Here is a 20,489-nt window from a genome sequence, read left to right as displayed (position 1 = left end):
ATCTTGGATGTGGTGCAGCCGTGTAATCGTGATTGAGCCGTGAGAAGTCTTGTCAGGGTTCCCTTTTTATTAAGGAGCTGTCTTTAAGTGTAGGCCCTTGGCCTCAGCAAGGTTGCAGCCATGTGGTTGTCCACTCCGGTGCATCACTGATCTGGACCCCAGTGTGGTAACTCCTGGCTTGTGCCGCTTCACCATGCGCTCATTCAGCAGCCACGGGGCTATCGGCTGCCCCTCATGGCTGTCACCATACCTGCTCTCCCTTCTTCATTCAGGTACTCTGACACTCTGCCCTTTGTCACAGCCGTAGACTATTGGCAGCTGTTCAAGACCAATATGTAGAAATCAGATCTGCAGAAGGTGACTTTTGACCCATTGTTGGAAAAAAGCAAGCATCAAAAGAGACCAATCCACATGGAACACAAGTGGTGTGGCACCATTACTGTACATAATTTGCTCATGCTGAAAGCGCTGTCTGAGAGAGTGTTTGGCCTGCTGGGTAGTGAGCTCTTGGTCATTCCACCTGCAAGAGGCTTTCCCGGATATCCGAGTTGTGCTACTGCTGTATTGATCTTTCTAGAGGACAAAGATAGTGCATGATGGTCAGCTGAGTTGCTTGACACTGGTTGTCATCATGAACTGAAAACTTAGTTCTGTTGGAATGATCCGAAGCTTCCAGGAAAATTACAGTTTCAGTTTGAGCAGCTGTTATGACCATGGAATAACTACTGTGGTTTGTAATCCTGGATAGGGGCTTAAGCTTGTGAAACAAGTGGTGTAGCCAAAGGAACTCGTCATGGGATGTCTGCATGGAGAGCTCCTTCAGAATCTTTGTGCATCAACAGGCCTCCAGCTATGAAAATTACATTAGCACAACAGAGGGAATAATTACTGGGTATCATGGATTTTAACATTTTTGCAGCAAGGTAAGAAACAGACCTGGATGGATGAATTTTCCTCCTTATTGAGCCCTTCTGGCAGCTAAACCCCTGGGGTGATGGAAGTGCACTTAAGGCCCTGACAGGAGGATCCACATAAATAAGATGAAGCTTCTGGGAAGGAATCAGGACCTTTTGATTTCCATCTTATCACTTGAAGCAAAGAAAGCAATTGTAAAAGCAGCATGGATTAGGACAAACAGTAAACATTTGTCACTAGATTTAGGAGTTACTGGTTCATATTTACTGCTGAGAGTTGAGTTGCTCAAAACCATAACTGTATGTACAGAGTGCAGTTACAGGTAGAAGATAATTGTTATTCATTCTATTGAACAGCATGTGAATATTCATAGGGGGCAAGTATTTTTCATTAGGAATACAGTTAAATGCTAATAAGAAAAATCTCTTAATATTATTTTATCAGTGTGCAGAAGTAGCCCAGATTCAGTGTTTTCATGAACTCAAGACACATATTTGAACAAAATGCAGGTAAAACTCTGCTCTGATCTGCAGTGACAGAATTAGCAGATTATAGAAGTTACCTTAATGGCTTAGTTGACTGACTGGGACTGGTAATGTCTGTTCATGATTTTCAAGATGTTTTGCAGGACACTCTGAAAGTTGTGTGGGAAGAAGGGTGAGAACACCCTGATATTATGTTAACTCAAAACTGATGCTTCCTGTGGGCTGGAACCTCTTTTAAATAATCCCTTTGTCCATTCTTCTCCTCTGTGTTCCAGGGCAGCAAATGGTTTTTGACAGGTTCACCTTGCCATTATTGAACTTAGTTTAGATTTTGTGAAAGCTGCTTTGACTTTTCTTCAAAGATGATGTTGCTGTAGTCCATTCTTTCTGTGTGCTCCTTGTATGTGTTCATCTTGAGTAAGGGATCATGGAAGGAGTTCATGTTATCTTCTTCAGGGCTAAAAATGTCTGTGGTAATGTTGTGATGTAAATATTCAAGTATTTAGATAGAAGTTTGCATGCTCCTCCAAGGTGGTGAAAAATCATTGTTTTGTTGGGCAGTTTGTTTCTTAAAGGAGAAGAGCTTGGCACTTTCATTTTAGAAAGAACCCAACACGTGGCAGTAGCCACTCATCTCATGATGAGGCTGAAAGAACTGGCTTTGTTTGGCCTGAAGAAGGGAAGGTTAATGGGAGACCTCATCCTTAAGGAACAGTTTGGAGGGTACAGAGCACAGAGCCAGGCTCTTCTCAGAGATCCGCAGGGACTGAATGAGAAGAACCAGTACAAGTTGCAACACCAGATTGCAGTTGTCAACAAGAAGAAAAAGTTTTCACCATAGAAGTGATCAAATGCTGGAACTAGAATTCCAAAAGGGGCTGTGAAATCTCTATGATTGGAGCTACTTTGACTGGACAATGCTGGAGCAGCCAGGTTTGCTGGGGGGGGATTAGACTGACAGAAATTACAGTTCCTTCTGGTGAAAATTACTCTGTGATTCTGTCACTCTTTGGTGCATATGGGTCCAAAAAAATTACTAGTCTTGCTGTCATTTAAAAATATTACAATATGAATTTTAGTGTACTTTTTAAATTCAAAGAGCAATATTCTTATTGTAAACATGTTTCTTTTCCTTCTTTTCTCTGTAGTTACTAAGGCAGACTTTTTAATGTGCTTGGTGCCAGAATGCCTATTAGCAGTACTTTTACCTCTGTTAACTCTCAGTTTTTGGTGTTAATGATGTTTTAAATGATTCTTATCACATTTAGCAAACTGTTAAAGATGGGTGACTTAAACCACACGCAGTATTAAAGATATTGGCAAACTAAAAGGCTGTTTTGTTCATTTCTACATCTTTTGTTAGGAGCTCAGCAGTAGTAAAAAATTAGCAATTATGTGCTTTTCAGAATAAGCTAGAATTCATAAATGTACACAGCCAGCTATCTCACCCACATTTCTTTACATTTATCAGCTTTTGGAAAGTTCTAATCAATTGAACTGCTTCACTCAGTATTGTGATATTTGTAGCTGTTTTTAACAAGCTTTAAGCTGACAATGACTACAGCTTTTAGCCAACTGTGTGACCTTGCTATTCATCTTCTGCGGTGTTTATGAAAATGTTGAACAGTGTAATTCCTAACACAGATCCTTACAACATGTTTCTGGTAATCTTCCTGCATTATAAAGACATGATGATAAAAGTATAAAAATCCCAGGATAATGGTCACCAACTTTCTAATACTTTCCAACAACTTGATACATTTCAAGCATAATTTCCTTTACATGTGCTCAGCTTGCCTTTTTTGGGGTATTAATATTTTATTATATTCTGAAACTGGCCTATGCTGATTATAAAAGCATACCTTAAAATCTCAAAGTCACCTTTCATCCTACTGGTTTTTTGCTGTTACTATGTTCTGCAGTGGAAAATGAATCTAGTTTATTCCTTCTGTATTCTCTGTAAAACCTTAACCTTCACATGCATCTTACACTTTTAAGGATGATAAACTTAATTGGTCTGAGCATATATGTTTATTTAAATATTAATGTCCTTTAATACTTTAACATATTCAAATTTAGTAAACAGTCTCTCTTTGTTGTGAGAAGTGAGCCAAATCTTCCTGGGGAGAAAGATACATAAAGTGTAGTCATCTTAATTTTCTTCAGAGGTGCTTCCATTACAGTGATGAATTACATTGATTCTCTTTGCGTGAATTTAAATTTTAAAACTGAAGGCTTGTCTGTACCTTCAAGGAAATAGGTCCATGCAGAAGACCTTCCAAACTTCTTTCACCCCTGCCAGTCCAGTAACAGGGATTTCCCATGGCGAGCATGCATCCTTTGTACTGATTGTCGGTCATGGTTGTTGTTGGTTCTGGATCTAATGGTTAAACTGAACTGAGATTTAGAGACAAAAATGCTTGTTCTTCCCTTCTCTCTCCTATGAGCCCTTTACCATTTGGTAACTTGAAGGGGTGAGAACAGCCACCAGCCTGGTGCTTGGACTGGTACCCTTCCCTCCAGGCCACCTGGGCTTCCTGGGTGCTCAGCCTGGCTCCTGGAGCTCAGTCACCTATCTCACCAAAAGTTTCTGATACATCATAGAGAGTTCTCAGCTGCTGCTGCTGCTCTTCAGCATTGTTTGATGACTTGTACAAGGGATTGTCAGCTTTGAAACCCATCCCACAGTTCCTCTAGGAAAGTGTTGCCTCAAAAAGGAGAAGCAAGACAGTCTTCCCTAAGGACGAGCAGCAGTTCTGTTCTTAATGGAGCTGGGCTTCTTCTATATATAAAATTGTGAAATGTTTCATCAATTAGTGTTAGTTAATCACCTGAATTGTCACAGGACTGATATGGGTACAAATTACTCTGTTATTGCATTGTTTCTTTTAAAGTTTTGGTAGATTTTTTCGAAGGACATTCAGACACTGACTGATGGGTTTTTAATGTATCTACCAAAGAAGCTTATGGAGAGTGTTTTTAGTACTTGACCAAGAGCAGATTTAAAGGAGGTTGCTTAGTTATCTATCTCTCCTACTGTGTTTAACAAAGTGACATGCTTATTAACTCTCCACTTACCGTGCATTGCTTTGTACCAGAGATGTCTTTTACCTTGTTCCTGCTTTTATTCTTTATTCTTATTCTTTCCTGTCTCTGAATTTGTTGGTTTGCTTTTACCTTTGTACAGACCCTTAGCCCATATAAAGAGTGCACGTACAGGTTCTGCTGCAGGAAACAATGAGGATCTTAAGTGCTCACACTGCATGTAAAATATCTAAGGGTATGACCATAATATGTCTCTAGAGGGGACTTTTTGTTGAGCTGAAAATTCCGTGTAATGGTAGGAGGGTAGTCAGCTGGAATTTTTATGTTGCATTTACTGATTCATGGTGTTACTTTCGTGCCCTTTCAAGGAAGCAGAATTGTACTGGCATAAACCCATATGTCCTCCAATTTTTACTCATACTGGTTTGTGATTTTTTGCTACAAAATACATTTTAAGGTTAAACTGAAGTATCTGTTTATGAGGAAATTTTTTATCTCCATTTCTGTTGAAAGCTTTTAATAATTAGTTTAAATTTCTGTAAAATCAGCTAATTCACACCACATATTGTCAGATACTGTAAGCTACTGAAACTGCACTGTACACCACACAGATTAAGTGAGCACCAGCAATATCGATATAGATACGGGATTATTTGCATCTTATGCAGACAAGAGGGCGGTCCTGTGGTGTAAAGGAGAGCACTCCGGACTCTGAATCCCAAGGACCTGAGTTCCAGTCTCAGCCGGGGACCGTCCCCAGGCAGTTAAAGCCTCCCTGCCATCCCATCCAGTCACATCTCAGATGCTCAGCAGAGTCAGCCCCAGTTAGTACCGGGTGCTGTGACAGTCCCGAGGACTTCCCTGTCACTGTCCAAGCTCGCTCAGCCGTGGCAGATGGACCTGAGGACTGAAACGGTGGGGCCAGTTCTTCCCACACTGTGCCCCACCTAAAACATCCACTGTGCAGGCTGGAAGGGCACGTGGGAAGAGCCCTGCCCAAATCTGCGTTTGCAAAGTCTGGCCATGCGGACATATGAACATGAAGACAAGATGTTCATCTGGTAGGGCGGGCTTTTATCTTCTAACCTTTATGCCAGAGGTGGACACTTCGTACCAGTGAAAGCAGAGTCTCCTCAGCCCAGTGGAGCCGGTGCTTGTCCTCTCTCTGCACTGTCACGTCTCAAGCCGTAAAACTGAAATAAAATGCACGTTGAGTGTGTGATGTTTTCAAGCCACATCCACAGGTCTTTCAGTCAATTCCACTTCATGCAGATACAAATCATGCAGTACCATTTCTGCTGTACCTTGCCAATTAAGTTTTCTTTTTCATAAGCAGTTAGACTGAGAGGTGGAGTCTTAACTGTGGGTTGTTTTCAGTAGTGGAGGTGACAGCTTTGTGTCAAGTTTCATAATTGCTCCTCTTACTGATAATGATCTGAATTTTATGAAGTAAATATTTTTTATAAGTTATACAAAGAAAAAAATTATACATTAAATGTTAATTGTAAAACTGAACTAAAATACTGATCAGTTGGGACTTTTCAAGTTGTTTGTAGCAGTCTAGTTTTGAAGCACTTTTTCATCTGAGGATTTTTATGGAAGGGTTTTGATTTGCATTGTGGATTAAAACTACCAGCTCTGTGGCTTCACTGAGCCTCTAGAACCAAATTCTGTTATTGCTGTTATATTTAAAGGCAGTGTGTAATTGTGCTAGTGGTGTTTCAAAAGTATCCTGTGTTCATTCAGGTCATATCAGAAAGAAAACTTGAACAAAATTATCAAAGCCTGGAAGACAAAAAAAGTTGTTTGTCCTTTGGGTATAATAAATTTTCTTCAAAAAATTTTTCCAAATAAACTCTAACTGATGTTCTAGTCGTAACACTCTTAATTTGTTCCCAAAATATTCTTATGTCTTTTGATCCTGTTGTATCTAATCTATATAAAGTGTCTTAAAACCCAAAATTGATGCACAGGGTTTTTTTAGGAACTGTGTGTGCTATAAAAAATTCTGAGTTGTTCTTGTCCCAGTAGGAAATTAAGATTTTATTGACCTGTGAGTGGAATAAGCACATCCTCTCAAAAGTAAAATATCGAGCATATACTTCACTGCAGAACTTTTCTCACCCCCATCTTATTGGAAAGTCAGTTATTATTAATGTATATTAAGGAATAAAGCATCCTAAAGCTTATTTTTAAATCAAAGAAATTTAAATAAATTGCTTTTATTGTATATCTAACTCTTCTGTTAAAAAAAGGAAAATTGTAAATAAAATACTGGATATTTTTGGGAAATGTGCTGGGAGTGAGATGTCAAATCGTGTCCAGGATTTCTGGATATGTAGTAGTGGGTCAGTCTTGGATTCATAGTTCATACAGCCAAACAACTTCTTTGTGCCCTGTAAATTTACAGATTTGTTGGAGAGTCCAATTTAAATATGTTGCATACTGCAAGTCACTCTGTTGTGTGAGAGGGGTGGAAATTTGGTGGAGATTATCAGCGAAAATGTCAGGTTTTTTGGCAGCTCAGCCATACTCTCTCTTAGACACTGATGCTATCAGGTACATTTTCTGTTCTTACTGGAATTCCTGTGTGAAACTGGGGATTAGTTTGACCAGAGACTGAAGACATTTGTTTGAAGGAAATGTATAAGTTTTGAGACAAATCTAAGAGGAAAATAATGTTGGATTGTGTAGGAATGATTTTTGGTTTAAGTGAGAAATTATTGTGCACTAAATTCCTAACAAAGCAAGCAGGTATGCTGCATCTTTGGTCTTCTTAAAATATGATTATGTTGAAAGCAGGTATTTCAGTATGTTTTAAAATGGAGATGATTAACTTTCTACTGTATTTGAGTCAAAACTTTCCTTGCAGAAAAGTAATTTTCATTTCCTAAAAGGGAACTGCTGATAATTGCTGTTGGCATTTGATATTGGCCACTGTTGGCTGCTGAGCCACTTACTGCCCTAGTTCTAAATATATTTCTTTTTCTTCTTCCCAAAACATTGTTCCTATAGTGCCTATGACAATTTCTTTCACCTGTATCACCTCACACAAGTTAGCAAAATTTCACAGGCATGTGGGACTAAGGAAAAGTTGCTTATGCCAAAAAATGAGGAAACTATGCACTAAACTGGAATAGGGTTTTTTTAGGAAATACCAAAAAACTCCAAAGCCAAACAAAGGAAAAGCAAGCAAAAGAGAAAAAAACATCAACCTACCCCCAGCAAACCTACCCCATCTCCCCCAAAAAACTAAACAGGAGATGGGACATGGACTCTGTTAAGTCCATAAAGAAATTGCTCTCAACAAACCCACAAAAGTCCTGTCAGTTCCTGGTGATCCTTTTGCATATCTTGTAATGACTGCTGGAAATGTTGATGTTGTCTGTCTATGTTGTAAATGTTGATCAGCCATTCAGGACCTTGGTTTGCATCTCAGCTCAGTGTGACCTGTGCTGTTTGAGCTCTTCCTGTCAATAGACTTTTCAAGACACTCTGATCCCCATCCTATTTCTAAATATTGAAAAGAGTGGAGAATTCAGAAAGCAGATTCAGGGTTGTCATCAGGGAGGGGCTATGGAAGTTTTTGTTAATTTTAAAATGAATGTTACCTTCAGACAAGCAGGGAAGTGCTCATAACCCGACCAGAGATCCTGCCTGGGGACTGGGCATTTGCTTTGGGTGGCTTTGGGGTTTGAAACGCTTCAGTTCAACCACAGAAAACCAGCAGGGTGGCTTTTCATGCTTTGTCATTTATTGTGTTATCTATTTCTAAGCCAACACGTGACCCAACTTGTGTATCTACTAATGATTATTCTAAGTGTCATCATTGAATTCACCTATTTTTATGCAGAAGGCAAGCAGTAATTCCCAGGTTTGGTATCCATGCAGAGAGAGAGGAGGGGAGGCAGCAGTCTGATACGCTCTGGGAAGGAACCAAGTTGTTTTACATTTTGGTGGTTGATTGTTCCTTGAATTACATTTATCATGGATATGTGACAGGTACCTTGGATAAGTTGCTCAGACTTGAGAGCAGTATCTGACTAGAATTAGAGGGTGGTGTGTGGTGTTTGGGTGTGTTTGTAGCAGATGGTGGGGCTTGGTTTACTGATACTTCTTTCATCCAAGTGTCCAAAGTGGCAGAGTTTATTCAGCAGTTCATGTTTTTCTTCAGTTTGCCTAATACAAGTCTTCTTCTGAGTTTACACCATGCACTTCGGCTCCACTACAGAACATAATTCAAATGTGGCCTTACCACAGTAATACTTCATTTTTTCAGAGGCAGTGTTGTGTATATTTAAAAACAATTTTCAAATTTTCAAATGCAGTTGAAGACGTTGGGTAACCGTTTTTATGCTGTGAGAATGGATTCAAGTACAATTAGGTAGGAAATTGAGGATTTTTCTGTATTTTGTGTTTATAAATGAGTTCTGCTGTCATATTAACTGTACGTATGCTAAAAATCTCTACTGAGAGTTCCTTAATGGGTTTAGTTTCTCTTTCCCTGTTAAGACATTTTTTTCTTCCATTGTCTATTTGATTCCCCTCCCTGTCATTTTTCTCCCTCATTTTCAGGTGAAACTTCCATTTCATTATCTCAGGCCCATTTCAGCTTGTCTGACTTGTCATTTTCTGTATGAGCACTCCTGTTTTCCTCTTTGTACTTTAAAGTGTGTATACAGTTACCACTTTTACTCTTCGCTTTATAAACACTTTAATATAGTCTAAAAATCTTTATTTGTCTTAAATATATATATATATGTGCAAATATATTAAGGAGGGTTTTTTAAATTTTATATGGCTTCCAAGAAAATCGTTGACATCTGGTAAAAATCTTTCTAGAGCAGGAGCTTGGTACAGGGTGGTGTTGGTCCACTTTTGAAAAATCATTAGATAATTTGGTGTCTGTATTATTCACTGTTGATCTACTTTTTTTAGCATGATTAGACTCATGATGGACACCTGCAAAAGTTATTGGCAGTAATTTCAGTGCCTTGGGTCATTTAGTATGTAAAAATTATGCTGAATAATTTAAAATGACACAAGACTTTTTTCCTATTTCATTATCAGTCCTTAAAATCTTCCATTGTAAATTTTGGACAGTTAAATGTCATGACTTAGTTCCTCTATCCTCAGAACCACAGTGAGGAGAAAGCTGCCACCAGCACGGGGTTCCCCAAGGACTGCAGCTTTCAGAGGGGATTAGTGTTGTAAAGCACCTGTTTCAAGCTTCACTCTGGGACTGACAAAACATGTGCTTCTTATTCCTTTCAGGCTCTCTTAAACTGTGGGTTTCTTGCAGTGGTGTCTTTTTTTTTCTTAGTTGCTGTTTAATTAGTCTGATAATGGCTCATTTGATACCAATAGCCCTTGGGCTTGGGGGTTTTTTTCTATTACATGGAAAAATATATTAGTTTGAAATTCTCATAATCCAGTGAAAATCCACTCTTGAAGAAAAATTTAGCTAAGAGAAAGCAAAAAGAAGTGAGAAACCTGTTGGTGCAGGCAAGGGCTGTAGTCTGGGCGAGAGCGGTGATCTCCTCCTCTTGAGGTCCTGCTGCTCCTCCGGATCTGACAAGAAGTTCCTGAGGTCTTCTTACCTACCACTTATGTACCCTCAGGGAGCACCCAGTCCCTCCCCCTGGGTGGGGACTCACACAATGGGTGATTAACTCTGGGAGCCAGGGGGTATTGTTGAACTGTTGATGGCCCATTTGTAGCCACACCCCCTCAGGCTGGGTGTGAAGGTGATAATGGCTCCCTGGGCAGCTGCTGCTAATGGCCCATTGTCCTTGGGGAATGAATAGAGAGGGTAGAATACACAGCTTCGATCACCCCCACACAGTGTTAACTGGTCCCTCCTGCTGAACTAGGACACTTTCTCTGGAAAGAATTTTTTTCTGATCCCCAACTTAAATTTCCCCTGGCAGAGCTTGAGCCCGTGCCCCCTTGTCCTATTGCTGAGTGCCTGGGAGAAGAGACCAACCCCCACTATCTACGGGTTGGGTTGGAAGGGATCTTAAAAGTCATCCAATTCCAAACCTCCTGCCATGGACAAGGCTCCTTCCACTAGACCAGGTTCCTCCAAGCACCATCCAACCTGGCCTTAAACACTTCAGGGGTGGACATCCATGGCCTCTCTGGGCAGCCCATTCCAGTGCCTCACCACCCTCACAGTAAAGAATTTCTTCCTAATATCTAATCTAAACCTGCCCTCTCTCAGTTTGAGGCCATTAACCCTTGTCTTATCCCTGCATGCTTTTGTGAGCAGTTCCTCTCCAGCTCTCTTGTAGCCCCTTTAGATACTGGAAGATGCTGTAAGGTCTTCTCAGACTCTTCCTTTATGGAGAACCCCAATCCTCTCATTCTGTCATCGCAGATGAGGTTCTCCAGCCTTCTGAGCATCTTCATTACCCTTCTCTGGGCTCACTCCAGCAGGTCCGTGTCCTTCCTGTGTCGGGACCCCAGAGCTGGAGACGTGGTTAGATCAGTTTCTTACACAAACTGCCATAGGTGAAATAACTTTTTTATTGTAAGTGGAGCTATGGCTTCATCTAGACTGGAGATCAGCATAGAAACAATATCAGTGTTGCTCCTTATTAAAAAAAAAGCTTAAGTGTTCATTACTAACCAGTACTTGTTTGCTGGAAAGAAGACATCTTTAAATAAGGTGGAGTACCTGAATATCCAAAAATTTTAGCTGTTAAAAATAAAGTAAGATGCAAGCTTACTTTTGAACTGTAGGTAGAAGATGTGCCTCTTATGTGTGAATTTAAGCACTGTTCTTAAACCTTCTTTTCCATCAGTATTTAGGGAAGTAGTTACCATATTTTGGGTGTCAGTCTTTCAGGTGTGTTTACCGAGTATGAAGCAGCAGCAGTTAAGAGCAGTGCAGTGTCTCCAAATGCAGAGAAATGAAAAGCAGGATTTTTTTTCCAGTTACACATTTCCTTTATCTGAAGAACAACCAAAAGGTATTTCTCAGTTCCCTGAACACAAAGGAGTGGACATTGGCCCGTAATTGCAGCAGGTTCCCATTCTCCACTCTCCTGAGTGCCTGGACAGGTGCTGACTATCCTGGGACCGCTCAAAGGCAGCTGGTGCAGACAAGAGTCACACTGTGGAAGTTTCACTTCGCTGTCCAAGTGCTGCTTGAGTTTGGGAACTTGCCTTGTGCATCCACCTGATGTTGTCAGCTCGCCTTCTATCACCTTTTAAGTACCTGTAAAATATTTTATTACTGATCAGGGGTTGTTTGGGAGTCGAGCTTGTTGATCAGACTGAAATCTTTCTAATCTTCAGTGTCCTGTTTCTGATGGGAAATGTTCTAAGTGTTTAAAAAAAAAAGGCTTTGAGAACTACTTTGTAGTAATGTTTGCAGGTATCACACATGGTAATTGGAGAAGGACTTTAAATTTACAGCTCAGTTCTTTTAGAGAACGCCTGCATTCTTTTATAATACTTCACTTCACTGGCATGTACAGCCCCTTATCTTCAGTAGTGAGATAAAGAATGGAAGTTTATTCCTCTTCTGTGCCACTAAAAATGTTTATATATGATGCTCTCTTGAGACTAATACAGGGACTCTGTTTTTCCAGGAGTGTTCCTGTGGCTTTGGTTACTGTGGTCATTTCTCTTGTTTTAAGTGTTTCTATTGGCAAAGGAATGTTTCTGCAGGGTCAGTAATGTTCCAAATAAAACAATATAAACAGCAGTATGTTCTATCTATTCACTAGTCCAGTGTATCCCTACAACATCTTGCCTGCTTTGATTTATCTGCAGCCAAACTCCCACTGCTAGGGTTGCTAGTTAGAGTATAAAATGTATTGTATATAATTATAGTACTTTCTTATATTCCTTGAGTTTGTTTTTGTATGCTGCTGGAAGTAATAGCTTTAATTAAGCTCTTCCATGCATGAATTAAAAGTTTTCTTCTGTGTGCCACCCACTTATTTCCAATATCCTGTCTTAGGATAGAACACTGTTAGCTGGGAAAGTGGCATTGCTAATTAGTGTTAATTATTCTCATCAAGGTTTCGGTAAAATCAGTGAAAACTATAAAGACTTTGTCGAATAATAGAAATGCAGTGAAAATTATTCCAGAACAGTATTTCATGCTTTGAATTAGGATGGTAATTAAACCATTTCAAAATAAGGTAAATATTTTAAATGGAGGTTTTTCAAATGTTAGACCAGCTTTTCTAGTTTTTTCTGATTTTTCTCATTTTTAAGGACTTGAGCACTAATTCTGGAAAAATACTAATTCTGGAAAATCCATGTTTTGACAGATCATGTTGGGTTTTTTCTGTACTTTGTATTTTCTCTGCCGTTTTGTCTGGCAATTTCCATTTCTCTTACTCAAAGTACTGAACTCTGTCCTTTGGAAAAATGCTGCCATGGTCCTGTCAACTGAAATGTCTTAAGAGAACATTGTATTGGATTCCCCTTGTTGAAGTACAACTATATATATTGCAAATTACAAAGCTTCACTAAACCTTTAATGATACTTTTTTGCCTGTGAAGAGCAGAAGAGACCTGTTACCAATATATTTAGTGATACATCTGGGTAGCACAGTAGTAGGCAGGTAAAAGTTATTTTTCCATATCATTAAAAATTTTAGTCCTTCCTTAATGTTTGCAGACACATTTCATAAGATTTATTGTCTACTTGCAAGCACAAGTCATCTTACCTGCTTGAACTTTGGCTCTACACGGGTGTCTTAAGGAAACAGTTAATTTTAGCTTGTGATTTTTGATTAGTTTCATTTTCTATGACCTTGTTTTTGCACGTGCTCCTTCTCCTTGTTGTGGCGGTTTGTGTATTCTTTGACTTAAACTTGTGTGTGAGTTTCTGTATTAAAAAAAAAAACTGACTGCCCATTCAAATGAGAGGAGCGTTATTTACTGTGTGTGCATAGTCTGGTTGGTAGCTGTGGGTATCTGATAGTTTTAAAGAAAAAAGAGCTCATTTTCTTTCAAGGAAATGGGGACCTGCCAGCCAAGCAAAACTGGTGCCTCTGCCAAGCCTTTATATATGAGCAAAAAAGTGTTCACACAGCTGAGATGAATTTTTGTCTTCTCTATGTATTTTATCAACCATGTCTGTTGTTTTCTGCTTTCAAAATGGTGTAACATAGTGGGTTTTACTGACCACAAGTCGTGTTTTGTGGTAGAAATTATATCAATTGTTCTTTGTGTTAGGACGTGACTAAAACTTGAAATTTCTAGCTTTATTTCAGCTCCAGTGTGTACTGGAAAACAGATGTTTTGTGTGCCATCTCTGGTGCACCTGCTTATCCTGCCTGGTGTTTTGACCTCCATTCAGGAACTATTAAGTTACACTGTTGTGGAAAAACAGCCTTCAATGGAAGAGGTGAATGATCAATCACCAGGGATGTCACAGTTCCAACAAAAAACTAAGAATCTAATATTTAGATTTGAAGGAACTTAAAAAATGTTATCCAGAGAACACTAAGTTCTTTACAGTCCTGCAGTGCAGAAATATTTATGTCATAGAATATTGAATTTATGTTCAGGCACTTAAAGCCTGAACTTCAGTCTTTTCTTCTTTATTTTTACTTTTTATAATTTTCTTAAACTGGGCATAATTTGTTCTACTATGAAGACAGGAAGCATCTTTGTTTGTTAGACTACTAGGAATGTTTTAGTCCTTTAGCTAAGCTGTACATTACAGAAAAATGGTGAATTCTCAGGGGGCTGTAGTTTGCTGGTGCAAAACGACGCCACTTCCTGGCTGAGCACCCAGTGAGGATGAACAGTTACCTGGGTGAAGTCTGTTTGCAGTGAGCTCCTTTACCTTTAACTCATAGTAAGAATGGCTGAAGATACATCTGAAGCTTCCAAGGAATCTGTTTCCATACAAAGTTAAATGTTTAAGTTTTTTCCAGCCAATCATTTGTGTTGTGCCAAGGCAGTCAGTAGCGGAGTACCTGATCCTTCCCTGGCTGTTTCAAATAGTGACATGGACTGAAAGTGCTGCCTTTCAGACTGAGACACTGGTCTAGTCAGTCTGACAATAAAAGCACAGCTGGTATCAATGGTATAATGGAAAGTATTTTATACTCATCACTATATAGGCAAGTTCATGGCAGGCCCACACTCTAAGGTGATGATGAACATTTTAAACTGAATAGCTATTTCTGTATCAATACTGTTAAAGCAGAAGGGGTAGAGCTTGTGTCTCTGCAGGCTGTGCAACTTGATCTAACGATTATCCTGGGATTACAATTTTAAAAATCCCTGAAAAACCCAAACAAGCAAAAAGCTGATCCCTGTCCAGAAACTTACCTTGCTGTTGCAGTACCTACCTTCTTTTAGTACTTTTTCCGATGCATATTTCTGTCTTACAAAAAAGGATAGTAGGACAAATGATGCAAGTTTAGGAATCAAATATGCCATAATAACATTTGTGTAGATCTGTGTTAGGAATTGCTGGACATCCAAATGTAGAATTGACCTCTTCTGTGATTCTGAAAAACTATGCTCCTGTTCCAGTGGAAGACCAGAAATAGCCCTCATTTGAAGTATGAGTACTGATAGGGAGAAGGTTTTGGAGTGAATTAAAAAAATGTTAAGATTATTCTCATGCTACTGTTTAGAAGCAAGTGCTATGAACATTATGTAAACAGTGGCGTAATGTTACAGTGGTTTGGTTGTTTTTGGTTGGAGGAGTGGTTGATTTGATTGGGTTTGTGATTAATTGCGTTTTTTCTAAACATTGCTCAGTGAATTAGCTCCAAATGGCAGTTCTGGTGTAATTTTAAGGAGTAGTTTCTGCGTAACTATGGCCTTCCCATAGTCATTGGGGAATGGAACTCTGGAGTTGCACAAGTAGGAAATTTTTTTTACCTGATGGCATTTTCTTCAAATATGTCAGTTAAGCAATTGGAGGTGAGGGGTTGTCACCTAATTGAAGTGGAAGGTGGTTTAGAAATCACCATGCAATTAACTGAACATAACCAGGGAGCCCCTGGCACGTGGCAGAAGATAAATGACTTGTTGGGGTGTCCCAGAGTTGCTCTGCAGTGAGGACTCATGCTCTGCACTAAAATCATGGTCTACTCAACTCAGCTTAACCACCTCCTGGTTTTGTCACGCTGAAATCATCCTTTCAAACCTTAAAAGTGGGGAGGATGATCCTGTTTCATGGCAAGTACTCCAGACAAGTGGCAGAAGAGGTGTGAGGTCTGGACACTTGAAAGCTGTGTATGAACACTCGTACAGAAGGGGGATGTATCTCACCCACATGAACAGAACACAGTTCTTTAGAAATATGTGAGGTTCTCAGTCTGCATAAAGATTTCTCAAGTAGAACAATGAGGATGACTGAAATGTAATGAATTCAGAATAAATGGCAAGAGTGATGTCTTGCCACGTTTAAGGTGTTTCTTGACCCTCTTAGTTGTCAGTCTTTAACTTTCACAATTAGTAGTAATTGCATCTTTAATCTTCCTCTCCTTTAAAGTTAGTGTACTGTAAATCACTGTAATTGTGTATCCATTACTTATGTAATTATAGTCTGTACTGAGGCTTTGGATTTTGTGGATTGTACATTCATAGCACAAGTATCCCTCCATGTAACTGTTGTTATGCTTCAGGTTGAACCACTTTCCATTTAACAGTCAGTTGGGAAAAGGTAACCACTCCAACCACTTTGTATGTCTGAGACTTTTTACATTCAGGTCGTAAATTTCACTGGCTTTCTGTGTGCAAACTGCTTGATTAAATACTTTTTTAGATTTTTCTCAAGGAAAGTTATTCATTACTATAGTTTTTAATCCAAATAAACAAAAGCATTTGTATTCAGATACAAAACTTTCATGGCTTTGTTCACAACACTAGACAGGAATTTTGGTTTATTTGTCAGAAAGTTGTTCCTCTGTTTAGGGACATCTGTCATCTGGCACCTGCTTTCTACTACTTGAAGTCTTCACTGTCCAGGTGTCTTGTGTCTGACACTGAAGTCTGTAACTGGTTGTGGTTTCTTTCATGTTTGCTACATTTTTGTTCTCTGTGTTTTCCAGGGCTAATTCTATATAGGGGTTTTTTACTGGAATTAATCATCAGAGCAATTCAGCGTATGTAATTTAAAAAATCGCCAACTGTTTTAAACCAAATACATTCTCCAGGTTTATTATAACAAAACTTCTTTGGAAAGCTACTTCTCTTCGGGAGAGAGGAGCTGTTCCAGATTTTGTTATCATAAGGAAAAGTTTGTCAGGCACTTAAAAGGAGAGCAACTCATATTTAACTAAACAATTTGACTGTAGATATATTGCACATTCAGTTTATTAGATTGTACATACATGTGCTGGGTTGTGTGTGCTTGTATTCAGGAATACCACTTGAAGTACTTGGTGGTAGCTCTTGGTGATTGTGTAAGAAAATTTTGGCATTTTATGATACTCTAAGGAAAAAAGAAAAGTCATCAACTGGAAAAGTGGGAGTAAACTGCACAACTCTTTACAAAGTCAATCTAGTCCTACTCTTTTTTAACATGCTATTACTGTCTTGGCAGTTCCTATCTAACAATAAAAAGTCATTATGCTGAAAAATAAAATGTTACAGTGTGAAGTTACACAGACTTTCTGTGGTGCGTTCACATTTCATGTCTTAAGGTTAGTGCTGCAGTCAAGTGGCCATTCTAACTGGATACACATTTTTGCTGCTGTCAAATATGGTCCTGCTTTCTTTAGCACTGGTCACTTATTACAGTATATCCTAAATATTCAGAATTTAGGTCCTGATCCTGAAAGCTTTTGCTGTGTATAATCTGTAGTTTCACATGCATCAACCATCTTAACAGCTCATGGGATTACTTAAGCAAAACACAGAGCAATGCAGGCATTTTTACAAGTGTGTATTTTAACCCTGCAGTGTCTCTTTCTGGCAAGGACAAGTATGGATCACTGTTGCAATTTTTTAAATCATCCTGTCATGAACAGCATATTTCACTGACTCTGGACCATTATATTCCTCAAAGTCATGCAAAGAATTAGAAAGTTGGCTTGTAGTTTTAAACACTACCACTATACTTGTGTTTCAGGAAGCAAAAATGGGGAGGAGAGTGAAATCCAATACAATATAATTTATAACCAATTATTTTTACTTTTCAGATGTTCCTCCTGCGGATCAAGAAAAGCTTTTTATCCAGAAGTTACGACAATGTTGTGTACTTTTTGACTTTGTTTCTGATCCACTAAGTGACCTAAAGTGGAAGGAAGTAAAACGAGCGGCTTTAAGTGAAATGGTAGAATATATCACACACAATCGCAATGTGATTACAGAGCCCATTTACCCTGAAGTAGTACATATGGTAAGTGACTTAACAATTAGAACTTTTTAGGTTATAATGCCATGCTATTTCTTCAGCTGTATCAATTTATCTCAAGAAATTTTACTGAAATCTTCAAAAAAGATCAACTGTGTTTGCACATCTGCAAAATAATAACAGGGCTTTAAAATCCCATTGCCAGTACTGATTCCTCTTCTTTGTAAGATAGAGACTAGACATGTATATGAAGCAGAATTAAAATATGGTTTAAGTTGGTAAAAATGGAACCTTGTCTTTAAAAAAGTGTTGCTTTTCTTTCCCACAAAACGTGTTGCTTTTCTTTTTTGAAATAGATGTGTATAAAAATAGGGAGGAAAGATAAATATATCTAGCTGTTAAAAAAAATGTAGAGTGTAAAACTGAAGATCGCTCATGCAAGCTTGACATTTGGTCTTACGTAATCCTCTTCGGTATCAGAGATTGATTTCATTCTGTGTGGAGAAGTGAAAATGAGCCAGACTTTATTATGTAGGTAGTTTGACAGGTGAGGGTTCTGCTGGAACAAGCTATGTGAACCATTCAGACCTGCATTGTTTCTCCCTTCTCACTGTCCAAATCCCAGCCAGCTTGACCCAGTTTATTTTTCTACCGTGTGCAAGTCCAGCCCAGAGGAGGCCACGAAACCACAGCAGAGTCTTTGAGCCCTCATCGTGGTGACTGCAGTCCAGCTGCCTGGAGCAGCAGTTGGGTTGAGGGCTGTAGCTGTTGTCTGCAGTACCCTGAGAACAGAAAGCATCTTTTGAAGTTTCTGACTAATAAGCCTACAAGAAACTCCTGGCCATGCGTAACGTGATGGTTTTTCCTGAGACTTTGTAGCTTAAGGCGAATTTTTCAGGGTTTGAGAACACAGCACGTCATTGACATAAATACGGACTTAAACAAATTTAGAGGTCCTCCTGAAAATCAGAGACTTTGAAACATCTTCAAAAACTAAGGATTTATAGTATTAAAGATGTTGCTTATTCTGAAGATTGTTATCTAAATCAACCATAAGTGTTTGCTGATAGACAAATCATTTTCATGAGAACTTCTGAGTAAATGAGGTTTATGCATAACTCTGGATGTCAAACACACTCCCAAAGCATTGAGGATGGTTAAGGAGGACATGTGGGATCATGACTTTTCTCATGGTTTGATATCTTATTTATATCTCTTTTTTTCCCCAATTGATTGCTTGTTTTGGAATACTTGATACTGGTGAAAGGAAAGATATGAAGGAGAAAAAGCTTACTGGAATTTCATTTGGGTAGAATGGAGTTCACAGTGAGTTCTTGAATACCAGTGTCACACATTTGTGTTTGCTCTGTGCAAGAAGTCTTAACTGCCTCTATTTCATCACTAATGCCTTCATAATCTTCCATCAAACACCTATAGCCAGAGTCACTTGGCTGAGGACATTATATACTTTCTTTGCTTTCAGATGCAAGTAATGGTAATAAGTCTGCACTTTGGTCAGTTAATAAATCTTGCAGCAGAATTTGGCTACTGTCTTAATCGCCAGGGTTTGGCTGGTCACACACACAGCGTCTGTTCTTTCACTGAGATTAGAATGCTTTTTATGTGCAGGGCTCTAAAGGGTGTGGGGTTTGCTTGCATGGGGCTTATACAGTAAGAGACACTGTCAGTGAAGGCACCTGGACTGGTATTTTGAGGTTAAATTTTCGGACAGGTTTTTTTTGTTTGATCATCTGTTGAAGCAACTGTATTTTTCCTGCAGTAATGTTATCATCAGCTTTCTTTCAGGCATGTCTGTGTAGATTGAGGTGTACATTTGCTAAGTTCTAACCATACATTTGAATTGATTGTGTGGATTTTAAAGAAAAGTAAATCTAATTTCTTTGTGTGCTTGAAGACTTTTCCAAAAGTTATGTGCTGCTACTACCACTGAGTTATGTTAAGAAGGAATAGCATTTTCAGTTAAATCATGAGTGATGAAGAAATACTCAGATTTGAGAATGGTTTTTGGTTTGGAAAGCTTGTGGAGTCAGTAGTTGGCATAGAGATTGTGTCTTTGACAAAATGGCCCAGTGATTTCATAATTTGGAGGTTACTTGTTTGTGGTACGTGGTATGTATTGGTGTGTGTGTTGTGTGTATGACTGTTTGGTTTTGTTAACATATTATGTAGGCCAGTTACATAGGGCAACGAATTTCACAAGATATCTGTTTAATAATAATAAAATAATACATTTTCTTTCCCATAGCTTCAAATGTTCTTTCTCTTTGACAAGAGAAGCACCTACTTTATAATCTGATTCTTTTTTATTGTTTATAATTCCTAGTGCTCACGTCATGTCCTTCCACCCCACCAGTAAAGTCTTGTCTTTAAGTTACATATTCATCTAGTGGCTTAATAATTTAATGTTAATTCTTCAGTCTCCTTTTCAAAAGTTATGATAAATTAATTTCTAAAATGGATGTAATGTTAGTCTCTAGTGTGGATTCAAGAATGTTTTTCCTTTTTTTCCTCCAAGAGCCAGCTGACATGTCCTTTGAGTTCTTTTTATATTTCTAAGGAAAGATATGATGAGAAGGGGAATGTTTTTATCAACTGCTTATATAACAAGTTCCATTTCTCAGGTGTAATATAAGTACCTCTTACCAAAACTGAGACATGTAGGCAAAAGTCTGGGATTTTTGATGAAAAGCATCCATTACAAATTCTTATTTGGAAAAGAATATATGTTCTGG

The 20,489-nt window shown here is 38.7% G+C and overlaps 1 protein-coding gene across 3 annotated transcripts in view; it reads left to right on the top strand.

Annotated features, from left to right (window-relative positions):
• The window catches only part of PPP2R5C (protein phosphatase 2 regulatory subunit B'gamma), an 81,540-nt gene that overhangs the window by 33,001 nt on the left and 28,050 nt on the right, over nucleotides 1-20,489 (top strand). For all 3 annotated transcript variants that reach the window (XM_071557494.1, XM_071557496.1, XM_071557495.1), the window contains one exon: nucleotides 17,582-17,781. In XM_071557494.1, coding sequence (XP_071413595.1) covers nucleotides 17,582-17,781 — 200 coding nt within the window. The remainder of the gene's footprint in view (nucleotides 1-17,581; nucleotides 17,782-20,489) is intronic.

This window comes from Pithys albifrons, chromosome 6 (genome assembly GCF_047495875.1).
Source record: "Pithys albifrons albifrons isolate INPA30051 chromosome 6, PitAlb_v1, whole genome shotgun sequence".
Taxonomy (NCBI): domain Eukaryota; kingdom Metazoa; phylum Chordata; class Aves; order Passeriformes; family Thamnophilidae; genus Pithys; species Pithys albifrons.
This window is presented reverse-complemented; position numbering and strand designations above follow the sequence as displayed.